Source organism: Trametes versicolor (genome assembly GCF_000271585.1).
Source record: "Trametes versicolor FP-101664 SS1 unplaced genomic scaffold TRAVEscaffold_11, whole genome shotgun sequence".
Taxonomy (NCBI): Eukaryota; Fungi; Basidiomycota; class Agaricomycetes; order Polyporales; family Polyporaceae; genus Trametes; species Trametes versicolor.
In genome coordinates, this window is record NW_007360331.1 from 1,813,666 (window position 1) to 1,834,754 (window position 21,089).

Sequence of the window (21,089 nt, forward strand, 5' to 3'; positions counted from 1 at the left end):
GAGTGGGGTCCATGTCGAGGGTCACAGACTGAAGACGGAAACCGAGCACGGGAGGAATAGCGAAGAAGGTAAAGCACAACGGTAGAAGACGTTGATCAAGATGAGAACGAGGGAGCGTCGATAACAGCTGAAAAGCACAGTGCGCAGAGGGATCATGGTGGTTCGAGGTCAAGATGCAAAACGACAAAGAGGGAGGCTCTTGAGCCGCTAGTGACGTCATCGCAACTAGCTTCCTAATTGGGAACTGGATAGACGCCCATCTTGTGTCCCCAGCAACTTGCGCCGAATTCCTCGCGCTTCGTTCGCCTGTCGCTCCTTGTTTCCCCAATCTCCTATTCATCTCACATATTCTGTCTTTCTGGGTAACTATATGCAAGCCGATGAAGATTCTCAGTGGTGTCAACGCGACGCTCTCCGGGCGTATCGGTACAGCATCAATTGAGGCTGAGGGCATCGTCAGTGCCCTCATCCACCACGATAATGCCAAAAACGAGTCGTAAGTGACACTCGCAAATATTGGCAACCATTGTTCTCGTAAACTACTCGCCTGTGCAGTAAGCTACTATCTGCCGAGCTCCGAGTTAGCAAGGACTCCCGCACACACATCCTCGTTGCACCCCCCCGCCCAGACCTGAACTTTGAAGCACGACGTGCAGAAGCCTGCGGGGGAGAACGGGTGTGGTGGTCGCGGACGGCGCAGTGGCAGGCAGATGGACGTTGTGCAATGAATGACTCTCGCATTCTGTCAGTCTCGACCCGCCTCTCGTGCGCAGGGCATGCCCGGACCACACCCCCTAGCCTGAGCCTGCGCAAGAAGACACACACGCGCGCATTGCGGCCCCCCTCTCCTCCCTCTCTCGGACTCGCGTCGAAACCCTACCTGGTCACAAACAACTTGCCACTCCGCCGCGCCGTGGACAGGCTCGTGTAGCGGGACGCGGAACGCAGTCGCAAGATCGCTGTCACCGTCACAACCTCTTCCCACATGTCCTGCACCCGCGTGCGCGCGAACAAGATAGCTCAACTGAATGCGCCTCACATCGACAACACGCGTCTTGCATGCGGCTGACTCTACGACGGGGCCCCGGGGCGCGTACTGCACGGTGACGCCATAATGACCTCGACAAACTTGGACAGCGGCGTCTCCATTATATGCCCTGCAATGGCTCTGTGAGGAGGGTGGGGCGCGCTCTGGGATGCGCTTACCATTGGGTATGAGTCTGGTTTGGATCAAAAGGCTCACGTCATCGCGCAGCGGGCGCCGAGTCGCGGTCGGGCCCCTCCATTCCATCACGGAGGCGGTTGTGCTGGAGGCCCGGCACGCATAGGGGACAGCAGGCGATGACCGTGAGTCTGCACTGTCGTCTATGACTTCTGCGCCGGGGTTCACAATTGTGCAGGCCAGGAAGGAATATCCCCGCGCCAACCCCACGCCGATTTCGACATGTACGTCAAACGCGTCGCTCTGACATGCATGACAGCAGCCTGCGTGCCCGGCGCGCGGGCGCGCGTAGGCGAGGGAGACGAAGCTCGAGGCCTGAAGAGTGAGCTAGACAGGCGGCGCGTGCGCACAATAGTGACGGCGACGAGATACGGGCCTGGAGCGACCACCCTACTCGCGAGTACGGTGCTTTGATATAGGTAATGTAAGTAGCTGTGGAGAACACCTTTTTGTGCCGGAGCTGTGGAGAACACTGTTAAAAAATGTATATATTTCAGGTGTGCGGAACAGCTGCTTAAACAGACAGTGAATAGAGGTGTTCTGAACACCGACTTATATTATACAATTATTACAGGTGTGCACCTTTTAGGTGTTCGGAACACCTATTCTGGAGGCGAAGGTGTTTTGAACACCTCATACAAGCGTCGATCCTTCCCACAGTGCCGTGGCGCTAATGTATTCATCTGGTGGCGATCAACTGCAGTGAAAGATGAGATTATAGCGTGTAAGTCCTGTCAACTCGTTTATAGAGAAGCTGATCAGCGGTACTTCACCAGGCTACAATGATGAAGTGTGCACTCCTCTACCAACGGCCCCGGTATTGCTTCGCTGGTTTAGCATGCTTACCGGCGCTTCGCGTGGCCTGCTTGCAATTACGCCAATCGAGCGGCTGGACTACAAGCACTGTCTCTTGTTCGATTGCGTACTGCCCGACGACCCACGCCCGCTGGACGACTCGACGGTGCTCACGCGGGGTGACTACGTCTGCTGCTACACCGGCCCCACAGGAAGTAAGTGACTTGCATGCCAAAACCATGATGTAGACGCTGATACGCTCTTGTATGCGGCGAGCAGTAGATACCGACAGGATCTCTCATTCCTCACACTTTTTCCCCGACGATGTTTATACCCTTCCGAGAACACTCCAGGTTCTGCTAGATGAGGATGCTGCTTTTTCGGAGATGTACAAATCGTCCTACAGCGGAAACCCGGAGACCTTGAACCCGTACCTAGCGGTACCGGCAGTACGTGGCGCTCTCACTTCTTATACGATGTATCGCTGCTAAGACAAGAAACTGCTTCATAAGACCATTACTCCAGAGCTCTGCAACATGGCCTGGGAGAAATATGCCCCCAAATGCATGTTCACCGGATCGACGGGCGACGCGGGCGACCGTAGTGTCGGCGTTTACTGGATCTACCCTCCTACAGCGCACAGCAGAGTGAGTGGCTTCTGTTCGAAGCTAGTCATCACGGCCATAAATAAAGACCCTGCGTTAGATGCTCGCCTACTCCTGCGTACCCCGGCGCACATGTCAGGCAGACTTCACGCAGGAAGATATGGAAGTCGCTGCAAACGTCGTCACTATGCGCGCGGACATCCATCGGCTTTGGCTGGCTAACGCCATCAGCGTCGACGTCGACGTGAGTCTGCACCATCACTCTGCATCGTTTCCCTCATAGCTCACTAAAAGCTTGCATATTAGGACGGATACCGCATCGTTGTTTTCGACAAGATCGCTCAAGCCACCCAGTTCTTCACCCGTCTCCGATTCGATGCACAGGACCATAACAGTCTCCGCGATGATTTCTTCCGCGAGCAATTCCGCTACACGCTTGCCGTACGCCTCCTGGGAGGGCACCTCGTTCCTCATGACGTTAGGCGTGGGGACGTCATGGAATTTCTGGGAAAGGTAAAATACGCTCCCGACAAGGTGACTCCGAGAGCGTCGGACCTCAAGCACAAGAAATGGAGAACTCGGGTGGGAAAGGTGGCGCTGCAGCACATCCAGGCCATGCATCCCAACCTGAAGCTTGAACTTCCCGAGCACCTCATCAAGGGCGGTAGCTTGGAGGAGGAGGACACGGACGAGAGTACGGATGAAGAGGATACAGACGTGGTGGCAACGGAGGACGAGAGTGATTGAGAAGTTTCTCACAACGAGATCTATTATCTTCCTGATATCATTCAGTCGCTCCCAGAACAAGAATATGTATGCTTGAAACTCTGGGAGATTGTGCATGCCAGGAACTCACTGAGTTGTAGAGACGATAGAGTGCCGCGAGTGCCGCCGGCTTGTACGAGCCTATGTACGTCTGCTGCTCGAGTAAGTATCCTATTTTCACCTCTTGAGCGGGTTCATAAGTGCTCCCATGTATCTGTTCCGTTGGTGGGTGAAAGGTATGGACACTCCTCGCAGTCGGCAGCGTCGCTCAACCGCACACGCTGGGCACCAGCCCACCTGCGTGCCGAGCGCTTCGGGCGCTTCGGCTTAGGGTGGCACGCCCACGTGCTGCGGTGCCGCCCGCGTCTGTTCTCGAACTCGTCCTTCGCTCTGCCCGTCATCAGGTCCTCGGTCATCCGCGTCGCGTCGGGCTCAAACTTCTTGTTAGCTACAGCATAAGCTATGCTTTCTCTACCCTGGTCGTCGCCGAGGCAATACTTGTGGTTCTGAGTGAAGGTACCAACGGACACACTCCAGGAGGTATCTGGACGCGGACACCCTGCAAGTACAGGGTCTACTGCAAACACACGAGAGCCTTCGCGTCAGGCACGACATAACCAGCGATGGGTCCGGCGTTTTGGTATTACTTCTTTGATAACGGTGCGTATCCTTGACTGCATCTATGGCGACGCTATCTGAGTCTTCGCGAGGTGCTCTTGGCCTCGCGTGCGCGAGCTGACTCTCGACTTCACGAAATCTAGGCTTCTGGAGCTTGAGTGGGAGGATACGCACAGAGTATACATTACAGTCGCATGACGTACACCCAGGGGCGTGATATCAAGATCATATTCGACCTTTGCGCCAGTGTCCGAGCAGATCCTCCCTGCTACGCGCGCAACCACTATAGTTGCTCCGCTCTCTCGCATCGTTGTCTTTCTGGTCACGATCATATCATGCAGTCCGACGCGTCCTATTGGCGTTTGTGTAGGCTTAGCCTGGACACGCCATCCTAACCTCTCATGGCGTCCGTGGTCGCCAATCGAAAACCGCTATGTCCCGCAAGAGTATTGCCAGCCCCGAACATTCACCAGGCCGTCGTCTCTAGTACTGGGCGGGATACTGCGCCGTCATTGTGGTCCGCTGTGGACCGAGAGGGTGTGCACGCCGGTGCTCTCCTCATCTCCCCACATATCGATATCGACGACTCTCGTGCCCCGTACTCGCGATCGCAGGATGGCGGCCGGGAAAGCTACCCTTCCCGGACAACTTGGCTGGGCCCGACAGGTGAACACTACTTGGCCGCATATGCATAGGACGCAGACACGGCGACAAATCCTTTCGCAGCGCGGCGGTGCGATGGATACCTTCCTTCGCTATCTCCGTCAAGCTGCCGTTCTTAGTCCTTACGAAAGTCCACGGTGCGTGTCACTGCGTCTGCACGGCAGCTATCCTGCCTGTGTCATCTTCTGACACAACTCTGACAGTTCAATAGCGTACTCATTCATCAACGTGCCCACGCCCGCCGGATTGAAACCAGGCAGCTATCACGAAACTCGTTTGGCTCAGGTTGACCTCGCACTGCCCTAGCAATTCAGAGCTAGCGGACACCGAACTTGTAGTGTTGGCTGCCTCGCCCCCAGTCGTATATCTCCGGATCGAGCTCTTCCTGGACCGAGAGCCGAAACTCGTGAGGTTCCCTGGCCTGGTAGCACCATGCTATGGCGTATTTCCTGCGAACATGTGCCTCGCCTCAATTGCGCGAGCTCACCAGACTTCAATCCGCCAGTTTCCTCCCTCGATTCCGTTCAGATCGCCGTGGCGGTAGAGCTCCCCCGCCGTGCAACGCCCTTGCCCGTAGCACAACACTTCCCCCAGCCGGCGCCGTCTGGACATCAGTAACGTACGTTGCTCACGGGATCCCTCAGGGAGACGTTCCTCTCTGCGACACAACTGCTACTCGTGCCCCGCCAATTACGCGTCTCCGTCGGCCCTCCTCAACCCTTCCTGATCAACAACCGTCGCGATGCGCTGCGCGTTCCATTCCCTACAAGCCGGCCTTCTAGCAGCTGTCGTCTGACGAGCGCTCCGTTTTCTACGCCGCGACGGTCACCATCGTGTCTACAGTCGCTGCGATCTAAATTAACGGTTCGCTCAGGCGAGGCTCTTGCTCGTGCTCGTCTGTATCCGGCTATTCCCTCTTCGGACCTCGTCTAAATTCTTGCTGTGTCCCACTCGCTCTGCCTTCGCGGTCCTACGCGGTACTGCCTTGTCGCTCGCGCACACGTATCTATCGCCGACGCACGCGAACTTGCAAGCAGCCTATAATCGGCGCCCTACGCCGCCGGCTGGGCTTCCCTGAGGACTAAACGTCCATTTCTCTGCAGTAAGTTCTGTTTTTCCCTCGGGCAAGGTTCGCGTATTCTAGTGATCCTCTGCGGTGCTGACTAGGAACTTTCCTATCTCCAGGCTACGCTAGGCTCGAATATCGCCATCGCTGTACTCGTTCACGAACCCGCATGAAGATCCTCTGGCTCCCGCGTCACGTCCGACCCCATCCCTCCTCTGTCCACTAAGTCGCCCCTTTGCTCACATTGCCCCGCTATCACTCTGTCGGGAGGTTCTCGCATCCCCGTCTCATGTTCAATGTCTACCCACTGTACGTATCGGTGACTCTTGGGCCCGCCGTTTGTCGAGTATGCTAGTCGCTCCATGTATCCATAAAGTTTATCTACGTTAGTATCAAATGCTGATTCAAAGCAGCCGCGCGTTGTTCTCGCCAGACTGCCACCGCGGCCTGCCTCGCGGGTTCCGCACCTCAATCACAGATTGCCGGCGCCACCTGCCGCTAAGTTTGCAACGCGGCGCATGTATCGAGCGTGTAAGTCATTTTTCGGGCTCTTCATATTCTAATCTTATCGGACAACGATCACCAGCAACGGAAGCCTGCTTGTCCTCAATCAGTACCAGCTACTCCATCTCTACAACCTCGTCCTTACTTCACTACTCCAAGTCCCATCTACCATCCATGGCTAATGCGGAGGCACTCGACAGACGTCCTGCTGATACGACGTCTAGTATCAGTCCACGGGCAGAAAAGCAACGTCCGATTCACAGATCTGTGCGGGCACTCGAACGTAACGCCGATGTCTTCGTGTGGTGGCCTGATAACACACTCGTCGCATGTATGCACTTCGATGACTCGTTAGTTGAGATTTAAACTGATCGCACGTCAGGCTTCAACGCACAGATCACCCCGGTCACACCAGACATTTTACTCCGCTGGATTGGTATGCCGGCTGAATCGATTCAAGAAGGTCAGATCGTCGTGAAGCATGCCAGGCTAGAGCACCGGGGGATATTGGACTACAGCATGCACCCGCTGGAGACGGTGGGGAATACAACAGTCCTTTCTGCAGGTGTTTATGGCTGCTTTATCTCAGGTAAGTGGAACCACTGGTACTAAAATCACGACGGGTTGACTAGATCATCGGTTCTCGATATCAGGATTGCTAGACCCAACTGAGATACCCAAAGGCCTGGCCCCTATCGAGCCTGGAATTTACGTCAGGTCATTCAAGGAGATCCGAAGTGACCACGAGGGGCATGTCAAAGCAAACCCCCTGCTGTATGAGCCGGATCACCTCGAGTGGTACAACTCGGATGTGAGTACCCACATCTCGCGTGTTGCACAACCGTGGCCATTATCAGGTTATAGTGACATTATCCTCGTCTGTCAGGTCTACGACATTGCAGACGCTCTCCGTCAGCAGGTGGATGTACCACATAACCAATGTGTCTTCACCGGATACACCAGCAATGTTGCGGCGAGCAACGCCCCCACCCCATCCATCATCACTGGTTCATCTGGACCCACAAGCGATGCTGCTGCCAAATCCATGGGCGACAATGCCAGTGTTGCCCCGAAGACCGTGGAGCTTTACTGGATATTCCCCAGCAGCATGAACGGCGAGGTGTGTACTATTGCAGTGACATATCATACTTGTCAAGGATACCAACGTGAAGACTGCGGCGCTAGAATGATACGAGGTCTATTGATTTGCGCAAGTGCGAGTGCTGGGAAAATATCTTACCCATGTGTGTCGATGTGCATGAGCTGTGGTTCGCCAACGAGCTCAGTGTCGATGTCGACGTAAGTAGACATTCCTTGATGTGTTGCGCGATGGCTGTTGATTTGATTGCTTTGAATCAGGATGGATACCGCATCCGCATCTTCACCCGTGCGGCCGCCGCCGTCATGGCAGGCTTGCCTGAGCGGCTGGATAACCCGAATCCTGAATGGGCCTTTTACTTCCGCCTTCATCTGCTGCATACGCTCTTGCTGCGATTCTGTGGCGGCGATATTTGCACCGAGTATGGATATCGCACGATGGCTGACTTGAGCGCGCGTATAGCCGAAGCAAACGCGGTATCGAATCGCGAGGCTGCGATATGGCAAACTGAGATGGGTAAAGATGCGTTGGAGTTGTTGGACGCTGGAATCCAGCGAGATCTTGCAACTTCTGATGACGAGGACGAGGCCTCAGACAGCGAGGAAGAGGAGGAATGAAGGAGTGCTGTTGTTCGTGTTGCCGCTTTTCTACGCATATAGCTAAGATATACATAGACATTACCGATACATTGAGCGCACCACCTGAGAAATCTCCAGATCGTTGTAAGTATATTTTGTTCATCGATTGCCGAGCCGCCCCCGTCCCTCTGCCGCGCCCCCTCACTTTCGGCAAGGAACCCTTTCTCCATAGCTTGACAATGAGCCAGCGCCGCTTCCAGAGCGCAGTGATCGCGGTTGAACGAGAGCAGTGTACGTCGTGCCCGCTAGTCGACCTGTGTGGGGCGGCCACGGAAACGCGTCCACACAACTATGCCGCGCGTGGTGAGCTTGACTTGGTAGCGCGGCCAGCGCCGCCCAATTTCGCTGGAGATACGGCGACGGGGGAGTAGGCAGACAAAGCTCGCTGGGATGACCTCCAGCTGAGCCACTGAACCTAGTTTTCGGCAAGGCCTAACGCGTCGGCGGTGTTTTCCAGTGGCTGCGACGTTCAAGGAAACGAGAGCCATGTTGACCGCGCTTAACATTGTGCGTGGTAAAAGGCAAATACTCAACTGACTGGATGGCAGTTACTATAAGGCATCCGCTCCCGACACGCAAGAGTGAGGTCGGGGTTATTCTCCTCGGAGAACTCAGCGCTGTTGAGCTGTCGATGTAGTGACTGTAGCCCAGAAGCAACTGTAGTTAGGCTATCCAGTAGATGTGTAACACTCCTCGACCTTGCACGAGAACGCGAGTGGACTGAGTGCCAGACTCGGAGGAGATCGTCGTCGGAGGCTATACATATATGGCCAGTGTCGGACTCGCTCTGCTCGGCGCGAGCGCCGAAGCAATCGACTCCCCGATTCGGATAGCGCCCCAGTTGCAGCAGTTCGGTGACGCGGTCCGTGCCACCGCACTCTTTTCTCGGTCTCCCCGTCATTGCGACGTAGCTGCTTTACACACTCTTCCTCCCCGCTTCCAATAGAGTGTGAAAGGTCTGCCTCTGGGAGACGAGGCGGCTGCAGGCTGTATCTATGCCATCTTCGCCCTCGCTGTCCTGGAGGTTCTAGCTGAGCTGCGACACCTGCTGTTTAGAGCAGATCGGTCAACAGACATTGCCCCCAGGAGTGGTATCAGAAATATTGATACGCAGACAACCCTTCGGGTCGAGGACGCGATGATTGGAATTCGATGAGACTCAATTCTCAAGATCACGGTGCGTATCCTCGACTATAGCTGCGGTGATTGGTTGTTCGCGAGATGCTCGTAGTCTCGTCCGCACGAGTGACTTCAGACCTCACCGACTTGTAGTTTCAGAAGGGGAGGATATGCATCCCCTGCGTACAGATGGGCTCACATTCGGTCGCCCCGTCCGGATGCGCACGCAGGCCCTCGACGTCTTTCTCACTGTTGCACAACACCGTACGCACTCCGCCATCTCACTATGCTATCCCTCCGGCTTGGCTACCATGCGATTATGCTATTTAATGGGTCCTGTCGACGTTCAAGTTTCATGGCTTTTCCCGATCTCAAGGTTTGCTTCCACGCTCCCGACCATGGGTATATATTTCTGAACGGCCCCGCGCCCCCATCCGGATCACCCTTACGGCGCGTTTGATCCAATCGTCCGATCTTGCGGTGTTGCACATCCCGTACCTCTATCCTATGTCCCGCTGGAGTACTATTTCCATCCCACCGGTCCCGAACATTCGCCACGCCATCACCCCTCGTCCACATTGCTGGATCTCCGATTCGAGCGAGCCCTGTACCACGAGCCTCGCTTTGTGAAGTTCTCTCTTCTGGAAACCTTCAATACGAGCACGACACCATTTATTTCCCCGAAACCAATTCCTCGCTTCATCTGCGCGAGCTGATCACAGACCCCACCAATCTATCGTCCCCGGTCTACGTCGAAAGCGGGTCGGAAATGGAGCTTCCCCGCCATGCCCCGCCAATGGCCATAGCACCGTGAGCGCTGTCCTCAGCTGCATCGCCTGGCAGTCGTGCTCGGGCGCTTTCCTTGCGGAATCCCCGAAGACGTGGTCTCTGCTCGTGTCCCACCGTCTTCGCGCCTTCAACGCGTCTTGGCATCCACTTTCTGCTGAGCACACGTCTCCGCGGCGGAGCCTTCGAAGCCAAATTTGCAGAGCTGAGCTACTATCTTCACAGCTTGCCGGACGCCGGGGAGGTTCTCGACCCCCAGCATCCGATATGGCAAACTGAATTTGGCAAGGACGCTTTGGAGTGGTATGAAAAGAGAGATTCCCAGGGAAAAGGTGCGCTGCAAGAGGGCTAGTGCAGCGATGGGTCTACGGAGGACGACTCGGAGGACGAGGTTATATAAGGATTGCAGGAGTCCGAGCTCTTCCGACGTTAGCGCTACCTTGTGTCATGGATATGACCAGCATCTGCTGTCTCCTGCCTTGAATAATAGGATAGGCTTAAGCCGACGCTACTGATACATTGACAAATCTGGCGCCATCATGCTATGGCAGGCAAGAAACCGCGCACGAGCGCATGCTCGAACCTGGACACAGCGGTCCGTGCTCGCCTAAGTATTTGCCATTTCCAGCTCGCCACGGCGGCGCGGTCCCGACTACCCACCAAGTCTAGAATTACGTACAACCGCAACTACATCCCCAAACCCGCGACGCAACTCCTTTTCAGTCCTATCTACCTCCATGGCTAACGCGGAGGCACTCGACAGATGCCCTGCTGATACGACGTCCAATATCAGTCCACTGGCAGAGAAACAACGTCCGATTCACAGATCTGTGCGGGCACTCGAACGCAACGCCGACGTCTTCGTATGGTGGCCTACGAACACGCTCATCGCATGTAGTTACCTTCAATTAATGACCCTGTCCGTCGAGTCTCAAGCTGACAGGGTGTGAGGCTTCAACGCGCAGGTCACCCCAGTCACACCGGAGGTCCTACTTCGCTGGATCGGTATGCCAATTGATATGATTCGCAGCGGTGAGATTATCGTGAAGCGTGTCCGACTGGAACACCGCGCGGTTTTGAACTACGGCGTGCACCCGTTGGAATTGATTCAAGGCTCGGAAAACCTCTCCCCCGGTGTTTATGGCTGTTACTTTCGAGGTGAGAGACAGCACTAGTATCAAACACAGTCATACCCACTGAAACAAACTTTCATCGTGCTACGATATTAGACATACCAGACCCGACAGACATCCCCGAAGATCTGAGACCTATTTCGCCTGGAATCCATGTACGGACGTTCAAGCAGATCCGGGACGATCACGAGGGGCACGTTAGGGAAAACCCCTGGATGTGGCCCTCAGACCAAATCGAGCGAACCAACTCCAAAGTGAGTCCGACGTCTCGAGTTTCGCTCATTACCTGAGCCCGTAACATCATTTGCAAACCCCCTCAGTTCTACACGATTCCAGATGCTCTTCGCAGTGGAGTCACTGTAGCACACGATCGATGCATCTTCACCGGATACCCGCGCAAGGCTACTGCGAGCGACACCTCCACGGATCCCATGAGTGCTGCCACCACCGGAGTCACCTCCGGCGCTGCCGCCGAAGACCCTGTGGAGCTTTACTGGATTGTCCCAAAGAAGATGGGCGGCGAGGTGTGTTTACTTTGTACCGCGACCGCGGCGACGCCCAGGGACTTTACTGAGGTGCATACCACGGTACTAGAACGGGACCAAGCATCTCACCAAGGAAGAGTGGTGGTCATCGAACAACATCTTACCGATGTGTTCCCGCGTACACGAGCTATGGTTCACCAACGAGCTCAGCGTAGATGCTAACGTAAGTATGCAATTTGCTCGTGTAAGGTGTGACGGCTGCTGATATTGAAGTTCTACGCTAGGACGGATACCGCATCCGCACCTTCTCCGAGGCAGCGGCCAGCGTCATGGCAGGCTTGCCTGGGCGGCTGGATAACCCGAATCCTGAATGGGGCCTTTACTTCCGCCTACATCTGCTGCACACGCGCTTGCTACGATTCTGTGGCGGCGATATTCGTACGGAGTACGGATATCGCAGGATGGCAGACTTGAGCGTCCTTATAGCTAAAGCGGACGCGTTAGCAAGTCGCGAGGCTGCGATATGGAAAACTGAGATGGGTAAGGACGCCTTGGAGTTGTTGGACGCGGGGAAACAGCTAGATCTACCAAGCTCTGATGACGAGGACGGGGCCTCAGACAGTGGAGAAGAGATTTGAAGGAGTGTTATTGTCTGTGCCGCAAGTTTGTACGCATATAGCTAGGATATGCATGAACAACGTTGCCGATATACTAAGTGCGTCACCTGAGAAAGCTCGAGGTCACCGTAAGTGTATTCTGTTCATCGACTGCCGAGCCGTCCTTGTCCCTCCGCCGCGTCCCCTTTCTCCCTGTCTGCAGTCGCGCGTTCAGCCTGCCCGAGCTTTCCCAAGTGAAGCGTCGGCCTGTAGGAGCGCGGGCGGTACGCGATAGGGCGCCGCTTCGAGAGCGCAGTGAACGCGGTTGAACGAGTGTGTATATCGTGACCACTAGTCGACTTGCGAAAGAAGCCGCGGCGACGCGTCTACACATGCATGCCGCGCGCGGTGAGCTTTACTTAGTGGCGCGGCGAGCGCAGTCCCGTTTTGCTGGAGATAGATCGTCCCCGCCGTGGTGTCCTAGCACACGAGCCCGGCGACGGCGGGCGTGGACTGGCCGGCTGAGCTTTCGACGATAAAGAGAGGCGCGCTTAGCATGCGGTGATGAGGCGAGAGAGAGGAAGTTCTCGCCTCCTATTGCGTGTCCTGGAAGGGATGTCAGACATACATAGACGTATCACATGGAAGACTATTCACCTTAATGACTTTCAGAGCCCAGCCTGACGCGTTGGCGACATTAGACAAAGTTAATGTGAGGGGCATGGAAATGGGGATCATGTTATCCGAGTTTAGAGTTCTGAAGGAAAATATGTCAAGTACTGAAAGGATGACAGCTGCTACGTTGCTGCGTACCATCCCCTCTCGAAACGGAGGGGTGAGTATGGGTCCCGGCGGAGTTACTGATCGCCTCGGAGAGCCTAGCGTTGTTCGGCCGTCGATGCAATCCAGAATCACTCACAAATATACTAGTTTGTGAATGTGTAGCACGCCCTGATCTTGCACGAGAATGCGAGTGGACTCCCTGCATTACTGGGCTCGGAGGAGGTCGTCGTCGGAGGGATAGCCGGTGTCGGAGCTCGCGTACCGAAGCGATCAAGCGCCTGACTGCTCGATTTGGAAATTTAGCGCCTGTGTTGCCGCACGCGCGCTGCGGTGCCGCGGCCCGCACCGCCCTCTGTAGAGTCTGTTCTGTCTCTGCCCATCATCGCGTCGGGCTCAAAACTGCTAGCTGGTCCTAGCTATGCTTTCTTTCAAACCCTCATCGTCCTGGAGGCACTAGCTCAGCTACAATAACCGTTTCTGGAGTGGATCAATCAACGGACATCGCCCCCAGGAGTGGTATCCGAGCGCGGAGAAGCCTTTGGGTCGCGCACAACATTGACTCGCAGCGATGATTTTGACTTGGCGGGATTGCATCGTTATGATCATGGTGAGCATTTTTGACTGCAGTTATGGTGACTGGTCGTTCAAAAGGTGCTCTTGGTCTCGTCCGCGCGAGCTGACTATCGGCCTCACCGACCTGTAGTCTCAGGAGCCCGAGTGGGATATGATATGTTGTATCCCGGGCCCTGTGCAGTACCGTCGCAAAACACACCCCGGCTGCGCGCAGACAAGATCATGTTTCACCACAACGCCCAGATGGCGGAGTAGGCCCTCGACATGCGACATGCCCCCGTACGTGTTCCGCCATCTCACTCGGCTGTCCCTCTGCTCCGGATACGACGAGATTATGCTGTCCGGTGGGTCCCGTCGCCGTTCAAGGCCCTTCTTGACCCAAGTATTCGCTTCCACGTCCCAGCCCACGGCCGCCTTCCCAGCCAAAACACCTTAACGGCGCCCCCCTTCTTAATCTCTTCGCATCTTGCAGTGCTGCACATCCCGCACTTCTATGCCCCGCTGGAGTTCCGCTGGAGTACGATCTCGACGACGCAGTACTGTCTCGATGATGTCGGCTCCGAACATTCTCCAGGCCATCAGCTCTGGAACTTGGCAGCACCAGTCACTCCGCCCGCATTGGCACACCCCCGGACCGAGGCAGCTCGAGCCTTGCTTCCGGGGTTTCCTACCCTGAAAACACTCTACACGGGCATGGTGTCATGTATTTCCTCGAAACATGCTCCTCGCCTCACCTGCGCGAGCTGACGACAGACACGATGGATCTAGCGTCCTCTGTCCATGTCGAAAGCGGTATGGAAGCGGATCTTCCCCGCCGTGCCCCGCTATAGCACAACGCCCGGCGCGTGGTGCATGATGCTCTCTACGCGGACCCTGCCTCTGGAGGGTCGTCGCCTGGACTGCTCCGCCTTCTATGCTGTAGTCGGCGCCGCGGTCTCCATCCGGCCGTCTTCTCTGCGGAGCTCGTCTTGATTCTAGCTGTGTCCCCGTCGTCCGGCCTTCGCATTCCTGCACGAGTCTGTCTGGTCGCTCGCTCACACGTATGGTCAACGCACACTCGGCGTCCTACGCCCTCGGCTGAGCTTCCCCACAAGATAAAGGTCCATGCCACCGCGGTAGGTCCTGCTTTCAGCTCGCACAAGGTTCGCGTGTCGCAGATGATCCCCGACGGTGCTGACTAGGAAGCTTCTCTTCCTTAGGCCACGTCAGACTCGCCATTTTCGATTGCCGCCTTCGCCGTGGCCATTCGCGACACGGCACGAAGATCCCCGACTCCTGCCTCACGCGTACACCGCTTCCATCTGTTGTCTACACTCGCCCGCGTCATCGCATGCTCATTTAATAATTCTTCGCACCTGGAACTTAACTTGAATATGACAGTAGCCGTCCAGTGTATGTATCTATGCTATCCGCGTCCTTCGACGTTTTGTGTCTATCAAATACTCCGCATGTCGATCTGTCCGTGCGCAATCCATCTATGCCGCCAGCCTAGGCCTGAGGTCACAGTAAACATGCGCAAACTCGTTTTGGCAAGGTAATGACCTACACGCCGCTCCACAAACACGCATTCAAAGAGGAGGAGAAGTCACTAAATGTATGTCTTTATTTGCCTACCGAAGCGAAACAAACTGAAGCCTGTCATCATAGTGCCTTCTGCTTTGAGCGCGTGCTTAGAGGGGCCGTCTCCTGCACGCGACCGTCGCTTCTTAGGCGAGATGTGCTAGTCATGAGGCCTGAGGCGTGGTACCACACGCGTGTTTGACTCGTGTCACAACTTGAACCTGCTCCGCCGTCTACCTATCCCAGAAGCTCTACTCGGCGCCATGCAACGCGTTACTGTCACTAACCAACCATTCCCCAAATTCGCTCATCAGTCTAGACTGGCTTTATCCCGCAATGCAAACGTCTTCATCTGGTGGCAGTCGACAAGTTGGGTCGGGAGTGTGATCATGGCATGTAAGCCTCCCGAAAATCACCGTCTACATAGAGTTCGGGCCTGACCACCAGATCCTCGACAGGCTTCGACGATGAAGCACTCGTCCCTCTGCCAACGGCGCCCACACTGATTCGCTGGTTTGGGATGCTGACCTCGAGCCGCCCGCTTGCGATCACGCCAGTTGAGCGAGTGAACTACGTGGACTGTCTCCTGTTCAGCTGCGAAGTGCCCGACGGCGCACGCCCGCTCGATGACTCGACGGTGCTCACGCGTGGAGACTACGCCTGCTGCTACGCCAGTCCCACGGGCGGTGAGTCATTTCCGCGCAGAAAACCTGATGTACTCACCTTGGACGCGAGTAGTAGGTTGTGGGGAGATTTCTAGCACCCCCCCCCCGCTTTTTTCTCCTGCAACTGTTTCAATCTTCTTGGAACACTCCAAGTCCTATTGGAGGACACTGTGGCTTTTCGGGCACAGATGTCTCAGACCGATGCCGAAGATCTGGATCTGGAGTCCCCAAACTCATTTGTGTTGGTTGTAAGTGCCTCGTTCACTTATCGAAATATCTCTCACCCCTAAGACAACACGCTACCGCAGAACGCCATCTCTCCCGAGCTCCGTGACGTGGCTTTGGAGAATTATTGTTTTAAGTGCATATTCACCGGATCAACGAGCGACACAAGCGATACGGACGACCGTCGTGTGGGAGCTCACTGGATCTACCCTCCTGCAGCGCACGGACATGTAAGCAGATTTTCTTCGACTCTAAGTATTACGACCGTACCAACTGAAACACTGCGTCAGATGGTAGCGCACATCGGCGTATTTCAAGACACGAGTGCGATAGATTTTCAGGAAGAAGACATGCAAGTCTCGTCAAACTTAGTCACCATGCGCGCAGACGTCCACAGGCTTTGGCTGGCTAACGCGATCAGCGTCGACGTTGATATTAGTCTGCGCCATCGATCTGTATTATCCCCCCCATAGCTCATTGTAACCTTGTGCATCAGGACGGATACCGAATGATTGTATTCGATAAGACTGCTCAAGCCGTGCAGTTCTCGGCCACGCTCAAATTCGACGAAGAAGACTGCCTGCGCGATGACTGCTTCCGCGAGCATTTCCGCTACACGCTGGCCATACACCTTGTTGGAGGGCACCTGATCCCCGACGACGTCAAACATGGCGATGTCGAGTGGTTTCTCGGCAATGTCAAATTTGCTGCAGACGGGGTGACTCCGAGGCCCAGAGACCTCGAGCGCAAGAAATGGAGAACCCGCATGGGAGAGCTGGCGTTTCAGCACATCCAGATCACGAATCCTGATCTGAGATTCGAACTTCCTGAGCATCTCTTCAGAGGCGGTAGTCTAGAGGACTCGGACACGGACGAGGGTACGGAAGACAAGGATAAGAACGTGGTGACTTCGGGGGACGAAAGCGATTAGGCGGTTTCTTACGATGAGTCAGATAATACGTCCTATGTTGTACAGTCGCTTTCCGAATAGCGATTTGCATGATCCTGTGGTAGACTGCGTGCGTTAGGAGTCCAAGTCCCCCAGCAGTCGCGGGTTTTATAGACTCGACGTTATCCGTGACGACGCGAAGTGGCATGTCATAGCTAAAAAGTCCGTACCCTCTCCATAAAAACACAGATGCGATATTCACCTGCATTGTGGCTCATACGCGTTCGTGCAATGTGGAACATTATGGAGGTCCGACTGAGTGCCAGTGAGGACTTCGAGCTAGAGCGCTAAATTCGAAAGCGTGGAGTAGCAGCGATCCAGATCGGGCAACTAGGCGTGGAAACCACTCACACAACATCTCTCTCTTTCCCCCTTCACTCACTCTCTCGCTGTGCGACCTCCCACCCTATGACATGCACTCTTGAATCACGAGCTTCTATGAACATCATGGCCGCTTTAAGCTCTGCATTCCAAAATATCCCGAGCGTGGCTTCCGAGCGTCCAGAAGAATACAGTCGCGCGTTACTATCCCTCTCGCTGGTGGACTTGAAACATCACAGTTATGCGACATCTCCCTCCAGCATGACCCAAAGAAGCTCTAGTGCTAGGTTGAGGCGCGCAGAAGGTCCTGCTACTAAGTAACGGCGATGGTCGTAAGGCATATATGCTCTTACGGTTCTATGAAGGCCGCCATTCTCGTAATCGACAAGCCCTCTAGTGCCCTTCAACACCCTCTCGCCTAAGATATGGGGTAGGAATCACGGCTCTGTGGTAAGTCTCAACTCAAGGGCTCGTGATTCTGGCGGCGAGTAGTCATTCAAGCACACTCACTTCGTCCACACGCGCTGTATTTCCGGCCGCTTTGCACTTACCAAAATCTCCCCAGCAGGCCTCCCTATTTCCAGGAGAAATGTATCTTGAAAGCGGCGCAAGAAATCTCCACTCTCCGGAGCGGCTGTTGCGCTTCAAGGTGAGTCTTGGTTCCGTTCCCTCCACCTTTACTACCTCCGCCAAGCTAAGCAGACTCGCATGTTACCCCCGCCACCAGCCAACGTGCACTTCGCGACACTCTTCTAGACGTTCCACGTACAAAACCGTCAGGCCGCTCGCGCGGAGACAGACCATTCCATCCGGGAAACACAGATGCGCGCATACAAACGGTGATACGCTCAAGAGCGAGAAGACCGGGAGCGCCGGATGCGGGGAGACCGGGCGGCATGGGCGCGTCGGCATGGAGGGCGCCAGATTGCGCAGGGACCGTGGCTACGACAGAACAGGATGGGGTTCGCGAAGCGAGTACGTCGTGATATCCCAGGACTATGACTCGTTGCTCACCCAGAGCTCAGTCAGTGCCCGCTTCCCTGCTTATCCCACAATGTCTCGCAGCTCCCCTCCCAGCATCCACGCAAACAAAGCGGTAAATGCGTTCGTCGAAGCTCTCGACATCGCCGTCATCGCCCAGGTGGCCCTCGGCGCACGGGTGAAGTCTCTCAGTGACAAGCTTCCCAAGGAGAAACCGTCACCGCTGAGTGACCTCAGCTGCACTGTGGTGACTCCTCCACGAGCGGGGGCATCCAACGTCGCGTACGAGGTGCAGTTCTCCGACGCCACATCATGGATCATTCGTATTCCGATCGACGAATGGGGGCCCATCGACGCACGCTGCATGTGGCTCGACATTCTCGCGATAGAATACATACAGTCTCGCACATCCGTCCCCATTCCAGCGATCCATGCCTACTCATGCGACGTCGACAATCCCCTCCACCACCCCTACATGATCATGGACAAGGTCCATGGACGGCTCCTCTCAGAGGTTTGGCACGACGCCTCGTGGTGGACAGACGAGCGACAGAAGGCGCACCTCTTCCAGTCCCTCGCGGGCTTCATGGTAGAACTCGCCAGGCTTGAGTTCGACCAGATCGGACGGCTGGACCGCGTCGAGCCGGATGGGTCGCACTCCATCTCGCCCTTTCCATCCGTCGGCGGCCTCTTCTTAGAGGAAGAAGAGGGACCCGACGACGAATTCGGGCCATTCAGCTCTACCCGCGAATATCTAACAGCTCAGTTAGACGTGCGGCGCGCGAAGGACGACTCCCCCATGCTCGCGTTCCTCCAGATGCTCCTCAGCGCTCTTCCGGAGCCCCAGTGGGACGGTGCCCCCTTCTGCCTCGGCCATCCGGACTTCAACACGCACAACATCTTCGTCGACGACACCGGCCGCGTCGCCGGCATCATCGACTGGGACGGCGTCTTCGTCGGGCCCCGGCAGCTGCAAGCCCTCTCGTACCCCCTGTGGCTCATCCTCGACTGGGACCCGCTGATGTACGGGATGGGGGAGTCGTACCCAGGTGTCGCCCGTGACAGCAAGGACCACCACCGAAGGTTCCGGCAGATGTACACGGACGCGATCGGGGCTGCGTCCGGGGGCAGGCTGGCGCCCGTCACGCGCAATTCGCACATCGTGCAGACCTTGCAGATGGCGATCACGAACGTGTTCGTGACTGGCACGAATGCCCTCCACCTGGGCACATTTGTCTTTGGCTCATTCTCGCTCGCTTCCGACGTGATCGAGGCCATCGGCCACAGTGGGTGGTACACTGCGAAGCCGGACGAGGTTGCGGAGGTCAAACGTGAGTACATCCGATATCTTCGGTGATGTGTGCATACTGAATACGTTTGTTAGTATGGGAGAGCGACTTGCGGCGCCTGGAGCACATGGAATACGGTGAAGAAGACCTGCATGATAATGCGGCCTCACAATCGGTTGCCAGCGGAGACCTGGAGGAAGGCCCGGGCGGTGCTGTAGTCACCAAGGTGCATGCTAAAGCCCGACTGTCAGGCAAGGCGGCACAGGGGCGTGTATCATAGCTAAGGACGGCTCGATGATCATGGCGAGCCGCGTCAAAGAAGACCGTCATTTCAGCGAAGCCTGGCAGCGCATGCTGGACGCTTTTGACGGGTGTCAGTCACCCACGTCGAGCGCAGAGCCGCTTTCAAGTTGAGGGTTCCCAGCACGAAGGGCCGTCGGGTCAACGACAATTGCCTCAGCACCACTGCATTGTGCTTGGCGTGTAGCTTGGTAGCTTGTATGACTGGGGTGGTACAAATATCCAATAGTTTGCCTCGACAGGTGCGTTTTCCAAGCTGGCCCGTGCGATCGCGCCAAATGAACGTGTGGGTAGAGCGCCTCCAGGCCTCGGGGTGGTATGCGGCTTACGCGAGATCTGAGATGTGGAATGGCGTGGCACGTCGAGAGTATCTGTCTTGTTCACTCACTACAACATGATGTCTAGCTCTAAACAAACGAAACCATCTGTTGAAGATGCGTCGCATACCGCAACGCCCGAAGATTACTTCGCGCTCCCCGTCCTTAGGTCAAAATGGGCATTGGAACGCAACGCGGATGTCTTCGTGTGGTGGCCTTCCGGAAGTCTCATTGCATGTGAGCGACACCGTCTCTGATAATCTCGAGCTAAAGTGCAAATTGACTGCATACCAGGCTTCAATGCAGACGTCACTCCAGTCACAGTACAGACACTACTCCGCTGGATAGGCGTATCGATCGAAGAGCTTTCGGACGACTCGGACAAGAGTGAGGACGACTTGGACGAGAGTGAGGAGGACCGCTCGGACGAGATCATCGTCGTGAAGCGGGTGAAGTTGAGACATCGGAATATCCTCGACTATGAACCGCAACCGCTGTCCGATGCTTTAGAAAGCTCTGCTCTCCTGTCACCAGGAGTGTACGGCTGTTTTCTGCAAGGCAAGCGATGGCTGCCTATCGATTGCCACCATGAGGTGTAAACTTATGGTTTTCGTTGGGGCAGATGCAGAAGTCCCGACCCAGATCCCGAATGCAGTCCCCATCATACCTCCTCAAGGTGTTTCGACGTTCACGAAGATCCAAAAGAACAACATAGAGCGCATAAGAATGTTCGATGATGATGGTTCCGGCCTGGCCCAATACCTCGAACAAGTAGGTCCCCGCTGGCTAAATGCGTATTTGAATTTCGCTGATTCAACGGCGGCGATTCTGTGTGCGCCCTTCAGTCAGTCGTATCAGATACTCTGCGTGAGCAGTTCAGGGCTCCGCGCGACAAGTGCGCCTTCAGTGGCTTAACCAGCGATGTCGGTACCACTGCGCTGGAACTCTATTATATTTTCCACCCGAAGATGTGTAACCCCGTATGTAAAATATCTTCAAAATAGAGTCACTGACTCAACGATTGCCATAGAA

General features: G+C 55.6%; 6 protein-coding genes across 6 annotated transcripts; all 6 read left to right on the top strand.

Annotated features, from left to right (window-relative positions):
* Positions 1–2,060: 2,060 nt before the first annotated feature.
* Positions 2,061–3,369, top strand: TRAVEDRAFT_52063 (uncharacterized protein; the record flags this gene model as incomplete). The annotated part of the gene is made up of 5 exons (XM_008044623.1): positions 2,061–2,232; positions 2,297–2,466; positions 2,530–2,664; positions 2,723–2,866; positions 2,929–3,369. 5 exons carry the CDS (start codon positions 2,061–2,063, stop codon positions 3,367–3,369), a joined length of 1,062 nt encoding a protein of 353 aa, XP_008042814.1.
* A 3,043-nt stretch (positions 3,370–6,412) lies between these two features.
* On the top strand, positions 6,413–7,954 carry TRAVEDRAFT_52064 (uncharacterized protein; the record flags this gene model as incomplete). The annotated part of the gene is made up of 6 exons (XM_008044624.1): positions 6,413–6,569; positions 6,621–6,827; positions 6,901–7,049; positions 7,125–7,358; positions 7,424–7,537; positions 7,598–7,954. 6 exons carry the CDS (start codon positions 6,413–6,415, stop codon positions 7,952–7,954), a joined length of 1,218 nt encoding a protein of 405 aa, XP_008042815.1.
* Positions 7,955–10,617: 2,663 nt separating this feature from the next.
* On the top strand, positions 10,618–12,136 carry TRAVEDRAFT_52065 (uncharacterized protein; the record flags this gene model as incomplete). The annotated part of the gene is made up of 6 exons (XM_008044625.1): positions 10,618–10,774; positions 10,832–11,038; positions 11,110–11,267; positions 11,334–11,537; positions 11,608–11,721; positions 11,783–12,136. 6 exons carry the CDS (start codon positions 10,618–10,620, stop codon positions 12,134–12,136), a joined length of 1,194 nt encoding a protein of 397 aa, XP_008042816.1.
* A 1,244-nt stretch (positions 12,137–13,380) lies between these two features.
* Positions 13,381–14,764, top strand: TRAVEDRAFT_31330 (uncharacterized protein). Its single transcript, XM_008044449.1, has 3 exons — positions 13,381–13,484; positions 14,219–14,565; positions 14,650–14,764. The coding sequence occupies exons 1-2, from the start codon at positions 13,482–13,484 to the stop codon at positions 14,420–14,422; spliced, it is 207 nt and encodes a 68-aa protein (XP_008042640.1). The 5' UTR covers positions 13,381–13,481; the 3' UTR covers positions 14,423–14,565; positions 14,650–14,764.
* Positions 14,765–15,530: 766 nt separating this feature from the next.
* TRAVEDRAFT_23454 (uncharacterized protein) lies at positions 15,531–16,831 on the top strand (the record flags this gene model as incomplete). The annotated part of the gene is made up of 4 exons (XM_008044394.1): positions 15,531–15,696; positions 15,829–15,923; positions 15,984–16,130; positions 16,397–16,831. The coding sequence occupies 4 exons, from the start codon at positions 15,531–15,533 to the stop codon at positions 16,829–16,831; spliced, it is 843 nt and encodes a 280-aa protein (XP_008042585.1).
* A 1,393-nt stretch (positions 16,832–18,224) lies between these two features.
* TRAVEDRAFT_39819 (kinase-like protein) lies at positions 18,225–19,720 on the top strand (the record flags this gene model as incomplete). The annotated part of the gene is made up of 2 exons (XM_008044482.1): positions 18,225–19,482; positions 19,536–19,720. 2 exons carry the CDS (start codon positions 18,225–18,227, stop codon positions 19,718–19,720), a joined length of 1,443 nt encoding a protein of 480 aa, XP_008042673.1.
* Positions 19,721–21,089: the final 1,369 nt, after the last annotated feature.